At 37.0% G+C, this 24,040-nt stretch overlaps 1 protein-coding gene across 2 annotated transcripts in view; it reads right to left on the bottom strand.

Moving 5' to 3' along the window:
• Positions 1 to 24,040, bottom strand: part of TMEM131 (transmembrane protein 131) — a 234,989-nt gene that overhangs the window by 85,933 nt on the left and 125,016 nt on the right. For both annotated transcript variants that reach the window (XM_087863335.1, XM_045771747.2), the window contains exon 5: positions 17,775 to 17,898. In XM_087863335.1, coding sequence (XP_087719461.1) covers positions 17,775 to 17,898 — 124 coding nt within the window. The remainder of the gene's footprint in view (positions 1 to 17,774; positions 17,899 to 24,040) is intronic.

The raw sequence follows: 24,040 nt of genomic DNA, 5'->3' as shown, positions 1-24,040 counted from the left end.
GGAATATTCCCCACCTTGTTTTATTGGTTCAGCATTACCGTGATACCAAGGCCAAAGACTTGATGAGAAAAGAAAACCACAAGTCAATAAGCCTCATGAATGTAAACCCACAATCAACTACAAAATATTAGCAAATTAAATCCAGTCAATATATAAAAAATGGTAATATATCATATGACTAAGTGGTTTTTATCTTGATAATGCAACTCTAGTTCAACATGCAGAAGTCAAATCAATGTAATTGATATTTTCAACTTACTAAAGAAAAGTCAGATAAGTCATTTCAAAAGGTGCATAAAACAAATCGACAAAATTCAATATCCACTCATGATTCAAAATCTCAATAAACTGGTCAGTAGAAGAGAAATTCCTCAACCTGATAAACAGCATTAAACTACCAGTTTAATTCACGGTGGATGACTGAATGCTTTCCTGCCAAAATGTGATCAAGGCAAGGATGTCCTCTCATGACAGCTGATCAACATTATATTGGAAGTACTGGTCAGCGCAATGAGGCAAGGAAAAGAAATAAAAGGCATACACATTAAAAAGTAAAAACAATCTGTCTTAATTCACAAACAACATTGCTGTCTATATAAAGAACTCCAAAAATACCTTCAAAAACCCTCCCAGAATAAAAGAGTTTAACCAATCACAGGAATCAAGGTCAACGTATAATGATCAATTGTATTTCCACATACTAGCAATGAATTTTAGAATTCTAATTTTTAAAAAGCATCATTCACAATCACACACACAAATACTGAGGTGTAAATCTATTAATGTGCAAGTTCTATAAGATGAAAACTACAAAATATTGCTGAAAGAAATCAAAAGAAGCCTTTAAAAAAATGGAGACATACTGTGTTCATGGATCAGAAGACTCAATACTGTTAAGATGGTAATCCTCCCCAAACTGACTTATATATCCAATACAACTGTAATAAAAATTTCAGTCTAAGGAGAAAAAGCTGCATGCAATGTGAGATAATATCCTACAGCAGAAAAAGTACATTGCTGATAGGAAAACTGATGAAATTCATATATATTTTTTTAAGATTTTATTTATTTATTTGAGAGAGGTGAGAGATGAGAGAGCGAGAGCGAGCACAACCAGCAGGGGGGAGGGGCAGAGGGAGAGGGAGAAGCAGACTCCCTGCTAAGTGGAGAACCTGCCCTGGGGCTCAATCACAGAACCCTGAGATCATGACTAGAGCTGAAGGCAGATGCTTAACCGACTGAGCCACTCAGGCGCCCCTCATAAGTTTTTTAGTAATATTGTACTAATGTTTATTTCCTTGTTATGATAATTGTATTCTGATTATACAAGATGATAGCATTAGAAGAAACTGGGTGAGGGATACAAGGAGACTATCTGTACTTACTTTTTTATACATTTAAGAGTACTTCAAAATAACATAATAAAAAAAAAATCCCAGCAAGATTTAAAATAAAAGAAATTGACAAGCTAATTTCAAAACTGAGATGGCAAGAAGAGGGAATAGAAAGAGCAAAACAGGGGCGCCTGGGTAACTCAGTTGGTTAAGCATCTGCCTTTGGTTCAGGACATGATTTCCATGTCCTGGGACTGAGCCCTGTGTTGGGCTCCCTGCTCAGTGGGGAGCCTGCTTCTCCATCTCCCTCTGCCCTCCACACCCCCACCCCCTGTGCCCATGCTCTCTCTCTCAAATAAATAAAATCTTTAAAAAAAAATTCTTCAAAAAAAAAAAAAGAGCAAAACAATTTTGAAAAAAGAAAAAAAAAACTGGAGGACTCACAGCATCTAAAAATTATTTAAAAGCTACAGTAAACAATAAAGTGTGGTACTGGTGAAAAGGTAGACGTTTTAGAGTCTATTAGATACGTATTAGAATGGAGACCTACTGTGTTCCAGACATACTGAGAGTCCAAGAAACAGACCCACACTTATGAGGTCAACTGATTTTTGATAAAAATGCAGAGGGATTTCAATGAGAAAGAATAGTCTTTTCAACCAATGGTGTAGGAACAACTGTATGTTCATATGCAATACAAAACGAGCTTGAGTCACAGCTCATACCATAAACAAACATTAACTCAAAACAGATCACAGACCTAAATGTAAAATCTAAAACTATTAAACTTCTGGAAGAAAAATTGGAGAAAATTTTTGTGACCTTGGTTTGGGCAAAGAGTTCTTAGCTACAAGTCCAAAAAGCATGACCCATAAAAGAAAAATTGATAAAATGGACTTCATGGACATGAAAAACTTGTCCTTGGAAATATTCTGTAAAGAGAATGAAAAGACATGCTGCAAACAGGGAGAAAAGATTTGCAAATCACATATGTGATAAGGACCTGTATCTAGAATACATAAAGAACACATTTAAGAAAACAAACAACCCAATTAAAAAGCAGGTGAAAGAATGGAGCAGACTATTTCACCAAAGAAAATGTATGGATGGCAAATAAGCAACTGAAGAGATTTCACCATCGTTAGTCAGTGATGAATGTAAGTTAAAATAAAAATGAACGCTATTTGAGTGACTAAAATTAAAAACAAGCAAACAAAACCCATCCTCACAATACTAAGTACTAACAAAGATGCTGAACAACTGGAGCATACATTCATTCCTGGTGGGAATACAAAATAGTACACTCACTATGAGAAACTAGTAAGCATATACTTAGCGTAAGACCAAGCAATTCCACTCCTGAGTATTTATATAAGGGAAATGAGGAAAAGAAAATTTATGCTCACAGAAAAATCTATACATGAACATTTATAGTGGTTTAACTTATAATAACTCCAAACTGGGAGGAATGTAAATGTCTTTAACTGGTGAATGGATAAACAAACTGTAATACTGTCATCCAATGAAATATTACTGAGCAATAAAGTGGTACAAAGAACAGATACATCCAACTACATGGATACTGTGAAATGCATTAGGCTAAATGAAAGAAGGCGGACTCAAAAAGCTATATACTGCATGGTTCCATTTATATAACCTCTGGAATAGGGTATACTCAGAGGCTTGAGTTGACTGAGTTGTCAATTACATGACTATGAATTTGTCAAAACTCAGAACTATACATTAAAATGGGCGAATTTTACTGAAAGTATACTATAATAAAAATATTATATTTGCACATTCACTCAAGCCAGTATTTTAGCCTGGACCTTTTTTATAAGGGTCTCAGTTTTTATAAGGGTCTTCAGTTTCCTGGAGTGAGGACAAATAATTGAATGTTTAGGTTTAACTACTGGTAGGCAAGAGTAAACTCAAATCTACATTAAGACAACAAAAATCTCTAAACAAAATGGTAATTTCACTGAGCACAGGCAGTCTGTCCACACTTCCCACTGTTGTGAATTTAACTCTAAGGGGTCATGTTGCTGGTCACCTAGTTATCACCTTCATTACTCCTCTGACAGTTGAAGGACTCATTGCTGACACCTAGGGGCACAGAGAGGCACTTCAAGTCTGTTTGAGAAAAGAACGTCATTTTTCCCATCTAAGATGCTAGTGCTTGTCATACAGATGCTTAATTTTGTAAATCACCAAGGGGAAAAAAAAAGGGAAAAAAAACACACTAAAAAATGCAGAGCTAATCAGAAACTTCACATTTTAAAGTAAGGCATGGGGATAACAAAAACCTCACAGAAAGGGGCAGTGAAGAAATCTGTATGACTCACTCTGGGTACTGCATTGAGGGAGGAAAACTAATTTACTCTTAGAATTTCAAGTATAGCTCAGGACTCATGCAGGTTTATAATGTGATTACATATTGGTGGTACTGGTGGTCCCTCAAAAACCTCAAGCAGTAAATGTTTAGTTAGCAGTGTGGGGACCACCAGTGCCGTCACTCTGGGGGAAAATGCAACTTCAATGCAAGCTAACATTGACAGTACTACGCCCTTCATCGTAAGATGTGTTTCAAGTTCAGAGACATAAAAATGTTGAAAACACTGTTTTAGAATCAATGAGTATGGTATTCCTGTTTGACAGCAGTTCTAATGCCAATGAAGATATTCAAAAGGGCTGTGTTTACCACAGGGAAATTTATCCAGCCAGAGAAAAACTGGTATCCTTTAAAATTTTTATGGGAACTTACGTATATATTTAAATAGCATCTTTCAAAAGTCCATCTAAATTCAAAAAGGAAGGAAAATTATCATGGAACACTTAATTCTTAGTATAACCTCTTGCTACTACCAGAATTGGATATCTAGTCTTGAGTAAGTAGGTGATGCATTGGAGACCTGAGTTTCTAGTTCTGTCACTAAGAAACTGTGATTTTGGCAAGTCATTTAACCTCTGTAGGTTTCAATTTGTCCTAAATTCAAAATGAACCAGTTTTATTAGATGATCTCTGAGATCCTAATTATCAAAGAAACCATAAACATGACCAATCTCACTGCTTAATTCCTATGGAAGATGAGGCTTTGCTTCATGATGTCATTTATATGAGGAGGGGCGGCGAAGAGTCTAGAAATGAGAGTATAAGTTCTCTTTGATAGTTCTCAGTATCTATCAAGACTTGACTCCACTATTATTTCAGTACTTTAAGAAGAGGCTGAGACAGAACAAATATTTCCCTTCTTCTCCTCCTCCTCCCTTCTCTCTCCCTCCTCCCCCTCCTCTTTCTTTTAATAACAGGGAAAATCTAATTCCAAGTGACACTTAAGGATGTAACAAAACAGAACAGCAGGCTCAGAAACATAATCTTCCCATAGAATTCATCAGATTTGCTACAATTTATCCTTTTGTCCCCTTTCCTGCACACTTTCTAAATTAGATGAATTTGGTGTGATAAAAAATTAGGAAACAGTATAAAAAGTAATGAAGAACAAGCAAGGTGTGCTAGCTTTAACTTAACATTACCTGCATCTAAGTATTTCACCTTTGTACCACTGCTTAGTCCCTGGCCGGCTCCCTTGGGAGGCTCATCCAGGTCTACGACTTCACCAGTGACTCTTAAACTTCCATTTCAAATCCACTCTTTTCCCTTATAATCTAAACTCAGACGCCAACTGTCAGTTGGCACTTGTACCTGGATGTCTAAGAGACATCTCAAATCTAAAACGTCAAAAACTGAGCTACTGATTATACTCCCAAAATCTGTTCTACCCTCAGCCTTCTTCATCCCAGTTGATGGCAACTCTGTCCTTTAGTAGCTTGGGACAAAAACTATAGAGTCAATCTTGACTCTTCTCTTTCTCTTAGTCCCACATCAGGAAATCCTGTTGGCTATGTCTTCAAAATATATCACAAATCCAACAGCTTTCTTCACTTCTTCACCCTTGTCAGAGTAACTGTCTTCTTACCATGAGGTACTGCAATAGCTAATGTAACTAGTGTCCCTGATTCTCCCCTTGTTCTTCTGCAGTCTCTTTTTGATAAACAGTGATCCTTATAAATATAAGCTATCATTTTATTCCTCAGCTCAAATCTGTGAAGGCTTCCAATTTCAATCAGGATAAAAGCCAAAGTCCCCAACATAGCTTCTAAGGGCCTTGACAGTTTGCCCCTCCCATCCCCCTTCATTTCTCTCACCCTTGGGTCACTCTGGTCTAGCCACACTGTCCTGTTTCCACACAGGCATGCTTTCACATCGGAGCCTTTGTGCTGCTTGTATCCTCTGTCTGGAATGTTCTTCTTCCATATATTCCACTTCTTTCCATTCAGTACTCTCTCTCACCTCCTTCAAGTCTGTTCAAATGTCACCTTCTAAATGAAGCCTGTCCTGACTCTATTTAAAATTGGAGGAGTGATGGCAGCATGAGATGTCAGCATAACACTGTCATGGTAGCATAAGACGTTCCTCCTTTTTGCCCTCCTTTTAAAGCTATGGATTAGAAATCCATTCACAAACAGAAGTGCTTTTGTGGGAATTGTGGGATTCAGCACCATATGCCAGGGGACCTGGGAGTTGTCTCGATCACCTGTGCATCTGGTAGTAGGTGGGCAGACTTCAGTATGGGCTGCAGAATCAGTGCACTTGCCCCAACCACTCTTGCCACGGTGAGGAAAAAACCTGCGGAGTGCTGACCTAGGCAGATACCCATACAAGACAGACGTTGCAGAAGTCCAGCCTTTCTGGGGACACATTCCATTATGCCACTGAAGAAAAAAAAATGTTTGGTCACAGTGGAAACTGTAAGAGGAATTTTCCCAGTGCCACTCCCCTTTCCCCTACTCCACCAAAGCATCACTCCATGGAAATGAATTATCCAGAAGTGGAGGGAAAAGGAGAGCAGTGAGTGAGTACCCGACTACCCCAGTTGTGCAGGGCATGTCAGGAGAAACCCATTTCTTTCCAGCAGCACCCAGAGTACAGAGGCAGGACCCCCAAAACTGGGAAAGAGAAGAGAGCAGGAAAGAGACAGATAAGAACAATCAAGGGGCATTAAGAGTACACAGTTGCTGGTGACTGTGCTCAGGACTTCAGCAGGAAGTCTGCCCATAAACCTCTGGGAATACTTCGTCTGTTGATACTCTCACTGGGTCTATAGGCATCCCAACACCCTAGTGCTAAACCCACATGTCCTCTCACTCTGCAGCTGGCTCCTCATGCTCACTCCCAAGTGCAGTGGTGAGAGCAAGTCCAATAAATGGACTGTTATCAGGAAAACAGCAGGATGTGTGGGCAAGGGAGAAACCACAAACTTGAGTACCACCTCCTGGAAAATCTAAAAGATGGAGAAAATCCAAACATAACAGCACCAAGAAATAGTATACCCCATCTGAAGACAACAAGTAAAGATTTAGGAAGGGGTCTGCTACCTCAAACATAAAAGCAGAAATGCAAAACTACAAGGAACATGAAAAATCAAAAAACATGATCACCAAAAGAACCGTAATTCTCCAACAACCAAAAGCACAGATTTTTGCAATCTATCTAGCTGGAAAAAAAAAAAAAAGGGAACTTCTTTGAATCTTTTAAGATTTTATTACTTGAGAGAGAGAGAGCACAAGGAGGGGGAGCAGCAGGCAGAAGGAGAGGGAGAAGCAGGCTCCCCACTGAGCAGGGAGCCTGGTGTGGGGCTCGATCCCAGGACCTTGGGATCATGACCTGAGCTGAAGGCAGATGCTTAACTGACTGAGCCACCCAGGCACCCCTCAAAGTAGTTCTTTTGAACAAGCTCAGTGGTGTACAAGAAAACTCAGAAGGACAATTCAATGAAATCAGGAAATAATACACAAACAAAATGAGATATTTAACAAAGAGAAGAAATAACAAAAAAGAACCACAATGAAATTCTGGAGTTTAAGATTTCATTGATTGAAATGAAAAAAAAAAAATGCAACAGAGAGCATGTATGGCAGAGTAAAGCAAAGAGAAGACAGAATAAGTGATCTAGAAATTTTGAATTATCCCACTAGAACAGAACAAAGGAAGAAGAATTTAAAAGAGTGAAGAAGTCTATTGAATCTATGGGAGTACATCTAAGAACAAATATAATAATCAGAGTTCCAGAGAAGAGAGGGAGAAGGGGGCAGAAAGTTTATTTAAAGAAATAATAGCTAAGAACTTCCCAAACTTGAGGAGAGGCCTGGACATCCATGTTCATGAAGCTAATAGATCACCCTATTATCTCAATGCAAAAGACCTTCTCCAACATATGGTATAATGAAACTGTCAAAAATCAAAGACAAAGAGAGAATCCTAAAAGTGCCCAGGGAAAAAAAGATTGTAATGTATAAAGGAACTCCATGAGGCTGTTAGTGACTTCTCAGCAGAAACCCTACAGGCCAGGAGAAAGTGGGATGAGATACTCAAAGTATTGAAAGAAAAAACTGCTAGCCAAGAATAGTCTTGTCTGACAAAGTTATCCTTCATAAGTGAAGGAGAAATAATGACTTTCTTGGACTAACAATTCACTGGTGGTGAATTCTGAGGGAGTTTATCACCACTAGACTTGCTTTGTAAGAAATGTTTAAAGGAGTTCTTCTAGCTGAAATGAAAAGATGTTAATAGTGATACAAAAACATATGGAAGTATACAACATACTGGGTAAAGGTAAATATACAATGAGACATAGAAAATCCTAATTCTGTAATAGGATGGTGTGTTAACCACTTAACTGTACCAGAAAGACTAAAGAAGAAGAGTATTAAAAATAATTGTAGCTGTATAATTTGTTATAATTTGAACACATAATATAAAAAGGTCAATAATGACATCAAGCATATAAAAGGGGGAAGAGTAAAAGGTGAAGCTTTTATACAACTGAAGTTGCTATCAGCTTAAAATGGACGGCTTTATAAGATGTTTTATGTAAGCTTCATGGCACCAAGAAGCAAAAAAAAAGATTCACAAAATTTAAAGAAGTGGGAAACAGACTGGGGGAAAAAATCACAAGTCTATAAAGGCAGGCAGAAATAGAGGGAAAGATAATCAGTGGAAACACAGCACAATCAAAAAGCCATTAAGAAGACTGCACTGTAAATCCTTACATATCAAGAATAACTCTAAATGTAAATGAATCGAATTCACCAATAAAAAGGCACATAGGGACTAGATAAAGAAATGAGACCCAGCTCTATACTGCCTACAGAAGGCAAACTTCAGCTTTAAGGACAAACATTGGCTCAAAGTGAAGGGCTGGAAAAAGACATTCAGTACAAGTGGAAACCAAAAGGTGGGGGGGTGGGGGTGGGTATGCTTGTATCAGATGAACAGACTTTAAAAGCCAAAAATGGTAACAAGAGATAAAGAAGGTCATAATATAATAATAAAGGGGTCAATGAATCAAGAGGATATAACAATTATAAATATATATGTACCCAACATCGAGTACCTAAATATATTAAGAAATATTGACAGATTTGAAGTGAGAAATTGAAAATACAATAACAGCAGGGCACTTCAATACCCCACTTTCACCAATGGATAGATCATCCAGACAGAACACCAACAAGGAAATGTTGGACTTGAACCATACATTAGACCAAACAGACCTAACAGACATTTATAGATCATTCCATCCTACGGCAGCAAATACATGTTCTTCTCAAGTGCACAGAAAACACTCTCCAAGGCAGACCATATGACAGTACACAGAACAAGTCTTATGGCAAATTTAAGAAGACTGAAATAATTCCAAGTATATTTTCAGACCATAATGGTATGAAACTAGAAATCAACAAAAGGGAAGCTGGAAAATCTACAAATGTGTGGAAATTAAACAACATACCCCTGAACAACCAAGGGGTCAAAAAAGAAATCAAAAGGGAAACCAAAAAAGAAACAAATGAAAATGGCAACTCAACATATGAAAACTTATGGGATGCTGCAAATGCAGTTCTAAAAGGGACTTTATAGTTATAAATGCATATGTTAAGAAAGTAGAAGCACCTCAAATAAACAACCTAACTTTATACCTCAGGGAACTAGAAATAGAAAAACAAACCTAAGTACAAAATTAGCAGAAGAAAAGAAATAAAAATCAGAACAGAAATAAATAAAATAGAGACCAGAAAAACAATAAGGAAAAAAACCACTGAAACTAAGAGCTGGTTTCAAAAATATAAAGCAAAATCGGCAAACCTTTAGCTACACAAACCACGAAACAAGACAATACTCAAAGTCAGAAGTGAAAGTCAAGTGAGACATAACAAATGATATTACAGAAATACACAGGATCGTAGGAGACTAGTATGAACAATTATATGCCAACAAACTGGATAACCTAAGAAATGGATAAATTCTCAGAAACATACAACCTACCAAGAATGAATCAGGAAGAAACAGAAAATCTGAACAGACCAGTGAGTAAGGTGATTGAATCAGTAACCAAAACCCCCCAACATAGAAAACCCCAGGAAAGCTGGTTTGACTAATGAATTCTACCAAACATTTAAAGAAGAATTAATGCCAATCTTTCTCAAGCTCTTCTAAAAAACTGAAGGGACAGAATACTTCAAAACTCATTTTATGAAGCCAGCATTACCCTGAGACCCCAAAGACAGACAAGGACAAATAAGAAAACTATAGACCAATACCCTCGATGAATACAGATGCAAAAATTCTCAAAAAATATTAGCAGACTGAATTCAACACACATTGAAAATACTATATACACCATGACCAAGTAGGATTTCTCCTTGGGATGAAAGAATGGTTCAATATATGCAAATCAATAAATGTGATACACCATGTTACCAGAATGAAAAAGATCAAATGATCATCTCAATTAATGTAGAAAAGCATTTGACAAAATACAACATATTTTCAAGACAAAAACCCTCAACAGATTGGGTAGAGATAGGACACAACTCTATATAATAAGGGCCACATATGGGGGTGCCTGGGTGGCTCAATCAGTTAAGCATCTACCTTCAGCTCAGGTCATGATCCCAGGGTCCTGGGATTGAGCCCTACATTGGGCTCCCTGATCAGTGGGGAGCCTGCTTCTCCCTTTCCCTCTGCTGCTCCCCCTGCTTGTGTGCTCTCTGTCCATCAAATCAATAAATAAAATCTTAAAAAAAAAATAAAGGCCACATATGAAAAATCCATAGCTCACATCATACTGAACAACAACAAAAAAAAAACAACTGAAAGCTTTTCCTCCAGATTAGGAACAAGTTGAGGATGCCCACTCTCACTATGCTTACGCAGTGTAATAATGGATGGCCTAGTTAGACCAAAGAGACAAACAAATAAATAAAAGTCATCTGAATCAGAAAGGAAGAAGTAAAATTGTCATATTTGCAGATGATCTGATCTTATATAGAAAAAAAATCCTAAATAAAGACTCAACCAAAAAACTGTTGGAATTAATCAACAAATTCACTATATTTGCAGGATTTAAAATCAACATACAGAGATCAGTTGTGTTGGTATAAACTAACAATGAAACATCTGAAAAAGAAACGAAAACTGTCCTGTTTACAGTGGCATAAAAAAATACTTGGGAATAAATTTAACTAAGGAGGTGAAAGATCTGTACAGGTGCACCTCATTTTATTGAGCTCCACTTTATTGCACTTCACAGATACTGCATTTTTTACAAATTGAAGGGTGTGTGGCAACCTTGTGCTAAGCAAGTCTATCGGTGTAATTTCTTTTCAATAGCATTTGTTCACTTTGTGTCTCTGTATCGCACTTTGGTAATTCCTGCAATATTTCAAACTTTTTCATTATTCTTATATTTGTTACGGTGATATGTGATTAGTGATTATGACTCACTGAAAGCTCAGATAATGGTTAGCATTTTTTAGTAATAAAGTACTTTAAAATTAAGGCATATACTTTTTTTTAAAGACAAAATGATACTGCATGCTTAACAGACTACGGTACAGTGTGAACATAAATTTCATGTGCCCTGGAAAACTAAAAAAATCATTTCATTGTGATACTCACTTTATTGTAATATTTACTGCAGTGGCCTGGAACCAAACCCATAATATCTGAGGTATGCCTGTGTTATGAAAACTACAAAACCTTGATGAAAGAAACTGAAAACACAAACAAATGGGGAAGATATCCCATGTTCATTGATTGGATGAACTAATATACTGGTAACTGTCTGTCAAAATGTCCATACTACCTAAAGTCATCTATAGAGTCAAGGCAATCCCTATCAATATCCCAAAGGCATTTTTTACAGAAATAGATAAAACAGCCCTAAAATCTGTATGGAACTGTAAAGACTCCCAAGTAGCCAACACCATCATAAGAAAGAACAAAGCCTAAGGGATCACACTTCCTTCTTTCAAACTGTACTATGAAGCTGCAGTAATTAAAACAGTATGGTACTAGCATATAGACCAATGGAACAGAATACAGAGCCCAGAAAGAAAACTCCGCATATGCAGTCAACTAATATTTGACAAAGAAGCGAAGAACACTCAATGGGGAAGGGTAATCTCATCAACAAATGGTATAAGGAAAACTGGATAACCATGTGCAGAAAAATGAAATTGGATCCCTATCTTCCATCACTCACCAAAATTAATTAAAAATGGATTTAAGGCTTAAATATAAGACTTGATACAATAAACCGCCAGAAGAAAACACTGATATTGGAGTGGGCCATGATTCTTTGAATATGACACCAAAGGCACAAGCAACAAAAGCAAAAATCAGTGAGTGGGGCTATATCAAACTAAAATACTTCTGCATAGCAAAATAAAAGGTCAACAGAACAAAAAGGAAACCTATAATATGGGAGGCGATATTGCAAATCATGTCAGATAAGGGGTTAATATCCAAAATACATAAAGAACTCATACAACTCAATAAAAAAAAACCCCAAAAATCTGATTAAAAAAAATGGCCAGAGCAACTAAACAGATATTTCCCCAAAGAAGACATAGCCAACAGGTATACAAAAAGATACTCAACAATTCTAATCATCAGGGAAATGTAAATCAAAACCACAATGAGATATCACTTCATAACTGTTAGAATGGCTATCATCAAGTAGAGAAAACAAGTGTTGATGAGACCTGGAGTAAGGGAATCCTGTACACTGTTGGTGGGAATGTAAACTGGTTCAAAACAGTATGGAGGTTCCTCAAAAAATTAAAAATAGAACCACCATATGATCTTGCAATCCTACTTCCAAGAATTTACCCTAAGGAAATGAAAACAGGATATTGAAGAAATAAATGCACTCCCATATTTACTGCAGCATTATTCACAATAACCAAGATATAGAAACAGCTCAAGTGTCTATCAAGAGGTGAGTAGGTAAAAAAGACATGGTACACACACACACACTCTCTCTCTTTCTCTCTCTGCATGGAATATTACTCAGCCATGAGAAAAAAAGAAATCCTGCCATTTTTAAACAACATGGATGGACCCTGAAGGCATTGTGCTAAATGAGATAAGCCAAACAGAAAAAGACAAATACTTTCTGCTATCACTTATACGGAATCTAAAAAAGCCAAACTTGTAAAAACGGAGAGTAGAATGGTGGTTACCAGTGACTGGATGATGGGGGAATTGGTGATATATTGCTGAAGGGTACAAATGTAGAAGAAAAAGAAGTTCTGTAAATGTAATGCAGAGCACAGTGATCACAGACAACATTATATTATAAACTTCAAAGTTCCTAAGAAACTAGATCTTAATAGTTCCCACCAGAAAAGAGAAATGATAATTATGTGACATGATAGAGGTCTTAGCTAACTCTATGGTGGTAATCATATTGCAATACACAAATGCATCAAATCAACACACTGTACATCTTAAAGTTACACAGTGTTAAAGGCCAATGGTGTACCTAAAACTTAAAAAATGTTAAATGTCCATTACATCACAATTTTTTTTAAAAAGAAAAAATTGGACAACACCTCCCACTGCACTCCTAATCCCTTTATCTTACTCTTTTTCTCTGCTCATCATCTAATCATCTGCTCATCATCATCTAATATTTTATAAAATTTACTTATTTATTACTGTTGCCTCTCCTCTTGCTGCTGCTGTCACCCAAACCCCTCCAGAAGTGTAAGTGAAGAATGTTCGTTGTTCAGGGATAAATCCAAAGTGCCTGGCACGTAGTAGGCGTTTAAGAAATATTTGTTAAATTAATTAATTCCTTATTTCCACACAGGTGGTAAACTATTTTCTAATTTAAACTTTCTTACATGTTTTAAATTGCAAAAGTAGTTAAGTGCTTATTTTACTTGGAGATACAGTGCGAAGATGTATGAAGAAACCATTATTACAACAAACCTTCCCCCATTCTCATCCTTTTCAGCTTACCAGTTAACCCAGTTTACCTATCTGTACCTTACTTTGGCTCTTAATAATATGTCCAAATATGTACATATTTTCTACTTTTTATAAAAATGGCATCATATTCTACTCTACAACGTTCTTTTCTTACACATTAACACATGTATCATAGTATTCTGTATCAATAGATATGGATCGATTCATTCTTTTTATTATCCACATAATAATTTTCCATACTATAGCTAGATCACATTTTGTTCAATTCCCATTAACATGCATGGATATCAGAGTTTAACCTGAAATAGAATAAATAATGTACAGGCTTCTATATCTAATTAACAATAGTCATTAATATTCATTAATGACCTTCAAGCCATGAGAAGAGATTATTATATTAAGCATAGTAAAATACGTGGGCTAAAACATTTAATTTTAGTCACAGATTGAAATAATGTTTTCCTTGTTAATCTTCAGATTATCTGAAAATTTAATGAATCAAAACGTTCTAGATAATCAAGAAAAAATAAGTTGTGTTTGCTTACTATGTCTGTAAGGCACTACATTTTTATAATTCTTACCATAATCAAAATTTGACTATTATAACAGAGTATTAAAAAAATCTGTATTCTTTGATACAAAACATATATTACATATTTTATGGTCAATACACAATACAGTCAAGAAAGATGAACAGGTCTAAATTGCAGTCTTAATATTATGGAATTTTAAATTGTAAGTATAATTAACCAGACAATTATAGTTAATTAGCAGGTATTACAAATAACAGATAATTATTAGAAGTAATATATAGAAAAACAAATTGTCACACAACCACATTCCTTATTACCCTTATTCTTCTTGATTTTCAGGTTAAAACAAAACCTTACTAAGGGGTTTATTTGCCTGTGGGTTATTATATGGTTATATAAAACTTGGCCTTTTATTTTATTTTATTTTTTTAAAGATTTTATTTATTTATTCGACAGAGATAGAGACAGCCAGTGAGAGAGGGAACACAAGCAGGGGGAGTGGAAGAGGAAGAAGCAGGCTCCCAGCGGAGGAGCCTGATGTGGGACTCGATCCCAGGACTCCGGGATCACGCCCCGAGCCGAAGGCAGATGCTTAAGGACTGACCCACCCAGGCACTCCAAAACTTGGCCTTTTAAAAAAAATAACTACTCTTTTCTCTACTTTCTACTGGTTAGTTAATACAGAGATGATATTGGTAAATAACTGGAAACTTAAATGAGTTACAGAAAATGTTCTATTCTCAAGTAAATAAGATCTGACCAGGAATTCTGTAGGTGACAGAGAGTTAAAATAAAATTACAGAAAGGGTCTGCTCTCCTGGACATGAGAAGACTCTTTTCATCTTTCACCAAAGGCTCTTAACATAGGCATAAAATTGAAGTGGAGGGGAAATAAGGTTATTTCTTCCTCCAAGAGTTCATTCCATTTCTCCCCTCCACTTCTTGAGCTGCTGGAGTCTACACCTTACTGCAGGAAATTAAGATAGAAACCAAGAAGAAGAAAGTAAGAGAAGACAGCATAGACTTTGGCTATCTTCTTATGAAGCTAAATCTAGGTGACTTGACTGTAGATTTTGATAGGTCTATTTTTATTGTTTAATTCCATCTTCTGACAGAGGAAAACACATACTGATTTTTAATTTATCCTTTGAAAAACACAGTTTATTTTTTGAAGAATTTTCAGAAAAACTCTTCTCTTTGCATAAAGTTCATGTATAGAAATAAGTCCCCGGGAGAGTAGCTCGGAAATGTCAAGCTAGTGGCCGTGAGCTTGTTTTGTTTGGTCTACACCATCTGTCTTTCTAAAATTGAATTTATTTTCAATGTGTAAAAACTGGAAGATATCATATAAAAATTCCTATTTCTGATTCTTCTTGGAACATGAGAAGAACCGGGCACAGGCTTACATTCCCACACGGGAACCACCGGCTGGAGCTCAGTGTGGGCTGATCCCTTTGGACCGGCCACGTGTTCTCCAGGTCACCCTCATTCCACGTGGCCTGCTTCTCTCATTTACATTATTTATATGGTCCCTGTTAACAACCTGTATTTGTAACTCTTGATCTAGTCTATGTCTTACGATAGAAACATGAAAAAAGTGAAAACCCTGGCCTTTAACAAGGGTGAAGCTTAGGTGTTTAGAAGCAATAAAACGTTGCTTGAATTAGCAAAGAATGTTAATGAGTTAAAAATAAAATCTGTAGTGCAGTTGTGAACTATTTTTAAACTGTTTCCATTTTCACTTCACTATTTTGCTCTTTAACCCAACATGTCTCTGCACATTGGCCAGGCCCAGAAGCTGAGTGGTTGCATTTACACAGAAGTGCACGTCTATATGCAGGTGGTAACATATATGACCCACACTGTAGCTTAATATGATACAGATCAGGCCAATAGAGCACCTAGACCCTCACCTTGGTTCTTGACATTAATTGCATGATAGAAGCAAAACTTTCTGGAGTTGAGCTCTTTCTTCATTTGCATAATGAGGGCACTGGACTGAATGAATACGTAAGTCTCTCCCCAGCACAGGCATTCTATTTTTTGAGAACATCAGCATGTTTATAAAAGCTCTGAAAGTACCTTTTAGGTAATGACAAAAAATAACTCCAGGAAAATTTAATTAAAGAAATATTTTAGAAAAGGGGCGTTTTCCGTGAGTACTACAAAAATAAAATTTTTATTACTGAAAGTAACATGCTAACTCATCAGTTCCTTGCTAATAAAATACTTTTAGATTTAAAAAAGCCAAAATTATGTCATTTTATTTTTTACTCTGGAAGTTGCTAGCTAAGGACAACATATGATGAGATAGGATTTTTGAAAGGAGGAATGTAAAATCTAAATAATTTGTATAATTTTAGCTGCTTTAAAAAAGATCCTTTTTATTTGGTCATATCTCTTCAAAGGAGTCAGTGGAAACTCTGGGAAGATGAAATTAAGTTCTACTCATTTACCTCCCTCTGATCCTTGCTATTTAGCTTTTCTGGAAGCTCATTTATTAGTTATTTTAGCAGCCTATCTATTAAAGCTTAATGTACGTATCGTCTCAAATTCAAAATTTTTGAAGACCCAAGTTTTTGGTCAGATAATTTTTTTTTAATTACAAGTTTTCATACTATCTACAGAAATGATTACAAAGTTAAATTTTAGAGGATACTTATGGTATACAGAACTCTGAAATAGCCCCCTAAATTTCCTGCCCTAATCTCTGAGATTGTGACTATGAGGAGATGCCATATCTGTGGTTATTTATATTACACAATAAAAGGGATTTTTCAAATGTAACTGAGGTCATTAGTTAGTTGACACAGTTCATCCAAAAGGAGACTATCCAGGTAGTTCTGACCCGATGACACGATTAAGGCAGAATTTTCTCCACTGGCGGTGGAAGAGGAAGCCAAAGAGACCTGAAGCATGAGGGAGCTATGACGCATTACTGCTGGCTTGAAGATGGTGACAAGCAATGTGGGCGCCCTAGGGAACTGAGAGAGGTCCTTGGCCAAGAGCCAGCAATGAAATGGGGACCTCAATTCTACAAGCATAAGGAACTGAATTCTTCTGACGATTTGAATGAGTTTGGAAGTGGATTTTCCCTGAGTCTCCAGTCAAGGACTCAGCCCAGCTGACATCTTAATTATAGCCTTATGATACTCTGAGCAAAGAGCCCACTGGACTTACAACTTAGAAAACTAATGTGCTAATAAGTGGGTGTTGTTTTAAGCCATCACGTTTGTAGCAGTTTCTTATGGAACAACAGAAAACTAACACGGTGCTGAGGAATTACTTATTATTAAAAAGGAAAAAAATCAAATAAATATCTGACTGCTACATTTTTCAGAGTGCCTAGGTTCAAAGTGGAATTGTTAAGTTGTTTCATGTTGAGAAAAACAATGTGTGTTTAAGAGTAGAAGTGATAATTCTTAGGAAATGAGGCAAACTGTAACCCAAAACAAATATGAAACATTCACATTGGATTTTAATCACAGCAAAGGGAAATTATACATAAAAAAATCTAGATATTTCAATTTCAAACTCAAGGGTAACATTTATAGTAGAAATACTTACCCTATTTTGAAAAAATGATGCATGAAAATGTGATGTTGTAGCAGATATTGATACTAAAGTAATAGTTTCTTCAGAACTAGGATTATGTAAGTAAACTTTTTCCATTTTTGGCATTCCAACTGGCCTGTAAAAGCAAAAAACAAAAACAAAAACAAACCTGTCATAAATACTTCAAAGATTATTTCTAGTTGTTAAAAAAATTAAAATATCAAAACTATGGGACAAATACATATCCAAACACATAAAACTATTTATTAAATTGGTTTATATTTAAAATTACATATGAAAATGCATTCAACAAATACACAGTGAGTGCCAATTTTATGTCACACACCGAGCCAGGGGCTGGGATATGATGAAGCAAATCTGCCTAGAGGAAGCTTACAGTCTAGTGAGGAAGAAGGCAGGGAACAAAATGGTCAGATCCTTGCATTGCTTTCTGTAATACCACCCTGCTTCCCTACTAATTCTGAATCATGTCCTCTTCTCCCCAAATTCCACTGATACATGCTCTTTAATTTAGGAGAAACTGAGTGGCAACGTTATGTGAGCAGATCTGCCTTATGAGTTAGGGGCTACTATTGTCCTCATTTAATAGGTGAGGATACGAGGCACAGAAAAGTTACTTAACTTGTCCAAAGTCATACCTGGAATCTAAATTTAAATACAGGCCATCTGGCTTTAGTCCATGTTCTAACCCATTATAACTATACTGTCTCCTCTCAAAGGAACAACATAAAATACACACTCAGTGGTCTGAAAGCCACAGATCCATTTTAATGTTCTCCTTGGCATCCACATTAGTTTGTTTTAAAAGTGAAATCTTCTCAGTTATGTAGTCCATTGAGTACATACACAGCTAAGCTTAGTTGTACAGGCCTCCTAACTCCTCAGCATCAGAAAATTCTGCATATATATTTTATCTCTTCTTAATGCTCTCTAATCATTTAATTGGCACCAGTCTTACTTCCTCAACAAGATTATCAGCACCTTTCAGACAAAGGTTACATTATATGTGCACCATGTATTCCCCATGTTATCTAGCACAGGCACTTGGTAAGAGTGTGCATGGGTGAGCTTGCTCCCTTCACTCTTCCCCAGTGGAAATTAAGATCCTCCCTAACCTGACATCACTCAACCTAAAGAAGTAACTAACTCCCTATATTTTCACAGCCTTCCAACCTGGCTCAGGCTGGTTTCATGTGAATGGCCCCCATGCCTTAACCAATCTCCTTGCTCTGTATTTTCCTCCCTATCCTTTATGCCAATCCAAATCCTCATTTTCTAATACAAAAACAACTTCTTTCACAAGGTCCTTTCCTCAGGCAACTATTCTGGTCCACGTTTTTATTTATGCTACTGCTCTCCTTGAATAGCCCACCCCCATACATACATAAACAACAATGCTGGAAAACCGTAGAAGCTAGAGAAAGATACTGATTCCAAGGCTTAACTGAAAAACAGTAAGAAACCCCTGGGGGAACAGAGGGTTGCCTTGAACTAGCAGGCAGGAAAATGTGAGGGACAAAGAATAGCCTAAGCTAACAATGAGAGGCTAGGGTAGAGGAAGTCTTCAAAACTATTCTCCATTTCCTTCCCTGCTTGCCTTGGGACAATCAGAGCCTGCCCCTTCAACCTAGAATAGCAGAGGGGTTTATAGAGGTAAGAAGCTGATAATCAGCTACCCTGGAGCATACCCACCTCTAACTCCTCTCTTTGGTCCTCCAAAGATCAAGGGCTGTTTGATTACAATTTAGGAAGACACCTTTTGCCTAAGCACTATCAGATAGAGTGGGGGCCAACATAGGACAATTAACAGTTTTTACACATATGTGAGCGTGGAACTGGATCTTTCTACCTTGGGGATCATCGCCCTTCTTAAATTCACAAGGCTCAAGGACCAAAAGGCTTGGTATTCTGCCTTTCCTCAATATACATTACAAGACAGGAGCTCTTAAGGGCACACATCAAAATAACATGATTTGTGAGGAATATAATCAATTAGAAAACATACCATGTTGTGGTAAACCATAGTGTTCCCAATCTGGTGACAGATCCTGTGAGAGGATTATACTTCTCCACTTTGTTAATATTAGGCGTGGCTGTAAGATTTTCTTTGGCCAATGAAATGTGGGCAAAAAGTGACATATAACATAAGTTTTAAAAGTCATCTTTTATGCTTTCCTCTTGTATATTGTTCCAAGAAATGGCATTTCTCAGATAGGAGTGCTGATTTCAGTCTACATCCCACAAAGATTTTGGGATTGGTTGTGGTCATAGTATATATAACTCGGTAAGTTCTGAATAATACACATCTGAAGTTGGAAAAGTTGAACCAAGAACTAAAAATAAGCACAATGTGATATACTTAAAGGAGATATGGCAAGACATTAGTAAAACAAAGAAATCATATAGAAAACAAAAGAAACTATTATAAAACATAGTATAAAAACATAATGTATAAAGGTAGATAAAAATCTATTAGTGAGTTGGAAGATCAGACTGACAATTCAGTTCAGAATTCAGCAAGAAATGCCCCCAACAGGGGAGGAGCTAGATACATAAGCCAACTCTTAACCAGAATAAAGAGACATATAGATAATAACATGTTAATAGTAGGGGACCTCAACACTCCACTCTCAGCAATAGACAGATTGCCTAAGCAGAAAAGCAACAAAGAAACAAGAGCTTTGAATGACATACTGGACCAGATGGACCTCATAGATATATACAGAACACTACACCCAAGAACAACAGAATACTTATTCTTTTCAAATGCACATGAAACTTTCTCCAGAACAGACCATATACTGCATCACAAAACAGGTCTCAACTGATACCAAAAGGCTGAGATTATTCCCTGCATATTCTCAGACCACAATGCTTTGAAAGTGGAACTCAATCTCAAGGAAAAATTTGGAAGAAACTCAAACACTTGGAAACTAAGAACCATCCTGCTCAAGAATGATTGGGTAAACCAGGTAATTAAGAGGGGATTAAACAATTTTGGAGACCAACGAAAATGAAAACACATTGGTCCAGAACCTATGGGACACTGCAAAGGCGGTCTTAAGGGGAAAATACATAGCCATCCAAGCCTCACTCAAAAGAATAGAAAAATCTAAAATGCAGTGTTTATATTCTCACCTCAAGAAGCTGGAGCTGGAACAGAAGAACAGGCCTCACCCAGGCACGAGAAGGCAGGTGATCAAGATTAGAGCAGAGATCAATGAATTAGAAACCAGGGGCACAGTAGAGCAGATCAACAGAACTAGAAGCTGGTTCTTCGAAAGAATAAATAAGATCGATAAGCCACTGGCCAGACTTATTCAAAAGAATAGAGAAAGGACCCAAATTAATAAAATTATGAATGAAAGGGGAGAGATCATGACCAACACCAGTGAAATAGGAAAGATCATTAGAAACTTTTATCAACAGCTTTATGCCAATAAATTAAACAAACTGGAAGAAATGGATGCCTTCCTGAAAACCTATAAACTACCAAGACCGAAACAGGAAGAAATTGATTAAACAGACTGATTAATTATGAAGAGATTGAAGCAGTGATTAGAAACCTCCCCCAAAACAAGAGTCCAGGGCCTGACGGATTCCCCGGGGAATTCTACCAAACATTCAAAGAAGAAATAATACCTATTCTCCTGAAGCTGTTTCAAAAAATAGAAACAGAAGGAAAACTACCAAACTCATTCTATGAGGCCAGTATTACCTTGATCCCCAAACCAGGCAAAGACCTTATCAAAAAGGAGAATTACAGACCGATATCCCTGATGAATACAGACGCCAAAATTCTCAACAAGATCCTAGCTAATAGGATCCAACAGTACATTAAAAGGATTATCCATCATGACCAAGTGGGATTCATCCCTGGGATGCAAGGGTGGTTCAACATTCGCAAATCGATCAGTGTCATAAATTATATCAACAAGAAAAAAGCCAAAAACCATATGATTCTCTCAACAGATGCAGAAAAAGCATTTGACAAAATACAGCATCCTTTCCTGATTAAAACCCTTCAGAGTGTAGGGATAGATGGTACATTCCTCAATCTCATAAAAACCATCTATGAAAAGCCTACAGCAAATATCATTCTCAATGGGGAAAAGCTGGAAGCCTTTCCCTTAACATTAGGAACACGACAAGGATGCCCACTCTTGCAATTATTATTCAACATAGTACTAGAAGTCCTTGCAACAGCAATCAGACAACAAAAAGGGATAAAATGTATCCAAATTGGCAAAGAAGAAGTCAAACTGTCTCTCTTCGCAGATGACATGATATTCTATATGGAAAACCCAAAAGACTCCACCCCCAAATTACTAGAACTTATGGGGGAATTCAGTCATGTGGCGGGATACAAAATCAATGCTCAGAAATCAGCTCCATTTCTATACATGAACAATGAGACCGAAGAAAGAGAAATTAGGGAATCCATTCCATTTACAATAGCACCAAAAATCATATGTTATGTCGGAATTAACTTAACTGGAGAGGTAAAGATCTATATTCTAGAAACTACAAATCACTCTTGAAAGACATTGAAGAAGACACAAAAAGATGGAAAAACATTCCATGCTCATGGATTGGAAGAATTAATATAGTTAAAATGTCTATGCTACCCAAAGCAATCTATACTTTCAATGCTATCTCTATCAAAATAGCAATGACTTTTTTCAAAGAACTGGAACAAACAACCCTTAAGTTTGTGTGGAACCAGAAAAGGCCCCGAATCACCAAGGAATTGTTGAAAAGGAAAAACAAAGCTGGGGGCATCACAATGCCGGATTTCAAGGTATACTACAAAGCTGTGATCCCAAAGACAGCATGGTACTGGCACAAAAACAGACACATAGACCAATGGAACAGAATAGAGAACCCAGAAACGGACCCTCGGCTCTTTGGGCCACTATCTTTGACAAAGCAGGAAAAAACATCCGGTGGAAAAAAGACAATCTCTTCAATAAATGGTGCCGGGAAAATTGGACAGCTATATTCAAAAGAATGAAACTTGACCACTCTCTCACACCATACACAAAGATAAACTCCAAATGGATGAAAGACCTCGATGTGAGACAGGAATCCATCAAAATCCTAGAGGAGAACATAGGCTGCAACCTCTTTGACATCGGCCACAGCAACTTCTTTCATGACACATCTCCAAAGGCAAGAGAAACAAAAGAAAAAATGAACTTGTGGGACTTCATCAAGATAAAAAGCTTCTGCACAGCCAAGGAAACAGTCAAAAAAATCTAAGAGGCAGCCCACGGAATGGGAGAAAATATTTGCAAAGGACACTACAGATAAAAGAGTGGTATCTAAGATCTACAAAGAACTTCTCAAACTGAATACATGAGAAACAAATCATAATATGAGCAGAAGACATGAACAGACTCTTTTCCAATGAAGACATACAAATGGCTAACAGACACATGAAAAAATGTTCAAAATCATTAGCCATCAGGGAAATTCAAATCAAAACCACACTGAGATACCACCTTACGCCAGTTAGAATGGCAAAAATTGACAAGGCAAGAAACAACAAATGTTGGAGAGGATGTGGAGAAAGGGATCTCTCTTACACTGTTGGTGGGAATGCAAGTTGGTTCAACCACTTTGGAAAACAGTGTGGAGGTTCCTTAAAAAGTTAAAAATAGAGCTACCCTATGATCCAGCAATTACACTACTGGGTATTTACCCCAAAGATACATAGTGAAGAGAAGGGCCATATGCATCCTAATGTTGATAGCAGCATTATCCACAATAGCTAAATCGTGGAAGGAGCCGAGATGTCCTTCAACAGATGACTGGATTAAGAAGATGTGGTCCATGTATACAATGGAATATTACTCAGCCATCAGAAAGAACTATTACCCAACATTTGCAGCAACATGGACGAGACTGGAGGAGATTATGCTAAGTGAAATAAGTCAAGCAGAGAAAGACAAATATCATATGGTTTCTTTCACTCATTTATGGAACATAAGAAATAGCAGGAAGATCGGTAGGAGAAGGAAGGGAAGAATGAAGGGGGGGTAAACAGAAGGGGGAATGAATCATGAGAGACTATGGACTGTGGGAAACAAACTGAGGGCTTCAGAGGGGAGGGGGCGGGGGACTGGGATAGGCCGGTGATGGGTATTAAGGAGGGCACGTATTGCATGGTGCACTGGGTGTTGTATGGAAGTAAAGAATCACCCAGCATAAATAATTATGATAAAAAAAAGAATTCAGCGGGGTGCCTGGGTGGC

This window comes from Ursus americanus, chromosome 7 (assembly GCF_024610735.1).
Source record: "Ursus americanus isolate L20-20 chromosome 7, mUrsAme1.1.p, whole genome shotgun sequence".
NCBI lineage: Eukaryota > Metazoa > Chordata > Mammalia > Carnivora > Ursidae > Ursus > Ursus americanus.
Note: the sequence above shows the minus strand (reverse complement) of the source record. Positions and strands in the feature narration are given on the sequence as shown.